Below are 3659 nucleotides of genomic sequence, written 5' to 3'. Positions count from 1 at the left end.
AAGTAAAATTGTGTTTGTATAGGTATTTGTTAAATTGTAAGGGGTAATCTCTCGGATTCTACTGAACAAATTTTTAGAATTCTTTCATCAATAGAAAATTAAAAAGCCACATTATTGTTAACGGATTTTGATGAAACCCTCATCAAAATCAATAACTTTGTATTGACCTGTTTGTAGAGAGAGAGAACTGGCTTCAGATAAAATAGGATTTGTAATAATTAATTTTAACTAGGTACACATTGATATTCCTTTGTTCTACAGTAAAGCTCGTAGTAAATAAAACGCAAGCATAGTTTATAAACTGGTTTTATTAATTTAATCCTCCTCCTCGTCGGCCGCGGCGCCGCCCGCCTGTCCCTTTCTCAGGTTCTTCCTCTTGACGCGGCCCGGGCGGCCGCCGCCGAACGGAGACTTCAGCGAGAAGTCGATGTGTTTGCCCGAGTCCAGGCGGACGATGAACGACGGGATGTTCACGACTTGCTTGCGGACGCTGTGGGAGGAGAGATAGGTTAAGGCTGATACAAGTATGTTATGGTAGACTGTAAAATTGTATCCACTTTGAGCATGCGACTTAGCGGCACGAAATCTGCACGCTCGGCTTACGCGGTACCGAAAGCTTACTAAAATATTATACTCTATGAAGCTTACCGAGCGCCTATTTCAATGGAGCGTTCCTGATTGAGTCTGTGCTGCGCCAATCAGGAACGCTCCATTGAAATATAGGTGCTCGGCAAGCTTTCGGTACCGCGTCTGCCGCCCCAAGTCAGAAAACAGTCTAAGTGGATACAGATACAAACAATACAAGGCGTATTTTACATGATAAGCAGAAACTGCTTTATATGAACAATGTAAATAAATTAACATGTTGAGAAAAAAAATTTTTACTGAAAATTAATAGGAAACAAAATATTACTGAACAATCATGTACTAAGTGCAATTAAAACTCCTGTGAATTCTTTCTAGTTATCCCAAGGTCAACTGGCAGAGAATGCACTAAGTTCACCTTATGTACCAATTTATATGGCTAAATAAGTCGTCCCTTTAGAATAAGTAAGTACGATATTAAGATCTCAAAAATAACATAACCAGCAATACATTACCTGAATGCTCATACAATGAGCTTAAAATTTCAAGACATTGAATTCAACAAGTTGAAATTCAAGTGGTCTTTAGGAATATTTGTCAGCAGTGTTCAAACCACAGCAGCTGCTTCATAGCTGCGATCGCACTCGCTACCTGCATTTGATATCCACTTCAATGCATTGTACAACAAACAATGAGGATGTTTAGACGATGAATTGGTTAATAAGAACATTATTAATATTCGAGATAATTTATGAAGTTATGAGCTTATTCTTACCGGATATGCCTCTGTCTGATAAGGATGCGGGCATGATGGATGGATTTGGCGAGACCAGCCTTGAAGACCTGAGTCTGCAGACGGCGCTCCAAGAAGTCCTCGATCTTCAGACCGAGCACGTAATCGAGCTTCATCTGCTTCTCGTCCAGCACTCCGATCCTCACCAGACGACGGAGAAGGGCATTGCCTGGAAACACATACATGAGGTAATTTAGATTGTTTTATTGAATCTCAGATTTAATACCATGTTGGGTATCAGTAACATGTGATTTTGTCAACAATGGTTGTTCTGACAAGAGGTTGCCAGATTTTATCATCATAAAACATCGTAGTTTGGATTAAGTTGTCAGAGTACAGTAGGGTTATGTTGAGTGCAATATTTAAAACATAAACCACTTAGAAAACAAGTTACCAATAATGAACATAGATGCTACATCCATTTTAGATTTAGGTTATAAATCAAAACAAAGATTATTTACCATGTGGCTTCTATAAACTGTAAAGAGATAATCCAATCCATGTGGTATTATTTACTAACCTTCAAACAATCTCTTGGGGTCTTTCTCTTCGAGGGTCAGCAGTTCACGGGCGGCCTTACGGATCCTGGCCAGAGTGTACTTGACTCGCCACACCTCGCGCTTGTTGCGGAGGCCGTACTCTCCGATGATCTTCAACTCCTGGTCGAGTCGTGCCTTCTCGAAGGGACGACGCGGGGTCACGTATGTCTTAGAAAACACCGACGGCACGCGGTTGTTCACCATCTTGGCGAGCTAAAACCACGGTACACAATGAAATCAGTATCACATGCACGAGACACTCATGGCGACCAGCTTTTTTTGGGGGTTTGTCGCCACAAACCGTTGCAAGCGTAAATGCCCGATTTCTACTGGACAAAAATCAGGTTGTAGTACACTTGGGAATCATAATTCGTGGCAATACTATAGCCTTGTTGTCCAAACACTGCGAGTAAACGATGGGGAGTCGCAATGGTCTACTTCAAGGCATAAAAAAAATTAGAGGTTAAAGAAAACACATCAACTCACATCGGTAAAATCACTGGATAAAAATATGAAATAGAATAATTTGCAACAATAATGATGAAAGCAGTACACAAAAATGTAATTATTTCATTTCTGAATCTTAAAACATGAAAATAAAATCACAATCACCTGGTTCCGATACCACGGCTCGCCGAAAAAGAAATGAACGATGTCAAAAAAAGACAGACATACTCAGGGTGTGGAAACTTCCATACAACGGTCATCGAAGTGAAACTTGCTTCCAAACAGCGACATCGGTGAATAAATTCAAACACTTTTTAACTACCCTAAAACGCTCTAGATGTCACTGCTCCTGTTTCCTTCATATTTTCATTTTTTTCTTAATTAAAATATATTTGAGAATATTGTAAATTACAATGTGAAAACTTTTTTTAAATGAAATTAATTTATTTTAATTTAAAACTAAACATTGACATTTTTGTTATAATTTACATAATAGAGTAGTAGAAATTACTATTTAACATATGGCAACTTTGTTTTTCCTCCAAAATGGCCGGTGTTGTTTTTGTTATGTTAAATGCATTCTTGTTTTCTTAGCCATCATTTAAGTTTTCTGTGGCCCTATTAAAGTATTGAAGAGTCGTCGAGTCAAATTCAAGTTCATTCCTTCGTACCTGCTGCTGTTCTGGTTCATCGGAGTTTTGTTCGTTCCTTCGTGAATCGCGAAGAAACTTTCTGTTATGTTCACAAGTGATCTGAGTTTTCTCAATGTGCAAATGCTTTTTAGTGTTGTTGAAAACTTTGCGAAAAGACGCTTTTGGTGTATAATATTATGTGTTCATAAATAAAGTAAAATTATTAAATTCAAAAGTTTTTGTTTACTTATTTGCATTTCCATGTGCAATGTAGAATTTTTCCAAATCCATTGTTTTGAAAATAATACAATACGTACACCATAAAGATAAATATTTTCAAAATAATGGATTTGAAAAAATTCTACATTGTACATCATAAAAACAATAATTCTTTGAAGGTTATGAGGGCCTATGTGTGCGTGAACTGTGTGTATGTGTGCGTGGACTTTATGTATGTATGTGTGCGTGTACTATGTATGTATGTGAGCGTTACGTACGTAGGTTAAGTACAGGGAATTTAACACCAGGCTGTCAATTAGTAGGTTCAAAAATTTGACAGAGAGGGTTCTCTATTTCCTATGTATTACTTTTCTCTATGGACATACTGATGACATTGACAGTTCTCTAATATTGTCTATGAATGATGATTGTTTATGGGTTGCC

At 37.8% G+C, this 3659-nt stretch overlaps 1 protein-coding gene across 1 annotated transcript; it reads right to left on the bottom strand.

The window, feature by feature from the left end:
* Positions 1 to 290: 290 nt before the first annotated feature.
* Positions 291 to 2618, bottom strand: RpS9 (ribosomal protein S9). The gene is made up of 4 exons (XM_028305606.1): positions 2530 to 2618; positions 1899 to 2130; positions 1361 to 1547; positions 291 to 490 (listed from the first exon to the last, which is right to left on the bottom strand). The coding sequence occupies exons 2-4, from the start codon at positions 2119 to 2121 to the stop codon at positions 316 to 318; spliced, it is 585 nt and encodes a 194-aa protein (XP_028161407.1). The 5' UTR covers positions 2122 to 2130; positions 2530 to 2618; the 3' UTR covers positions 291 to 315.
* Between the last annotated feature and the right edge of the window lie 1041 nt (positions 2619 to 3659).

Source organism: Ostrinia furnacalis, unplaced genomic scaffold (genome assembly GCF_004193835.3).
Source record: "Ostrinia furnacalis isolate ACB-3 unplaced genomic scaffold, ASM419383v2 OfSCF1743, whole genome shotgun sequence".
In the NCBI taxonomy this organism is placed as follows: domain Eukaryota; kingdom Metazoa; phylum Arthropoda; class Insecta; order Lepidoptera; family Crambidae; genus Ostrinia; species Ostrinia furnacalis.
Note: the sequence above shows the minus strand (reverse complement) of the source record. Positions and strands in the feature narration are given on the sequence as shown.

Coding starts and splice junctions, on each gene's coding strand:
- RpS9 (XM_028305606.1), bottom strand. CDS start 2,121: ATGGTGAACAACCGCGTGCCGTCGGTGTTTTCTAAGACATACGTGACC. Junction 1,548..1,898: donor CCCCAAGAGATTGTTTGAAG/GTTAGTAAATAA, acceptor ATGTGTTTCCAG/GCAATGCCCTTCTCCGTCGT. Junction 491..1,360: donor ATCAGACAGAGGCATATCCG/GTAAGAATAAGC, acceptor CTCCTCCCACAG/CGTCCGCAAGCAAGTCGTGA.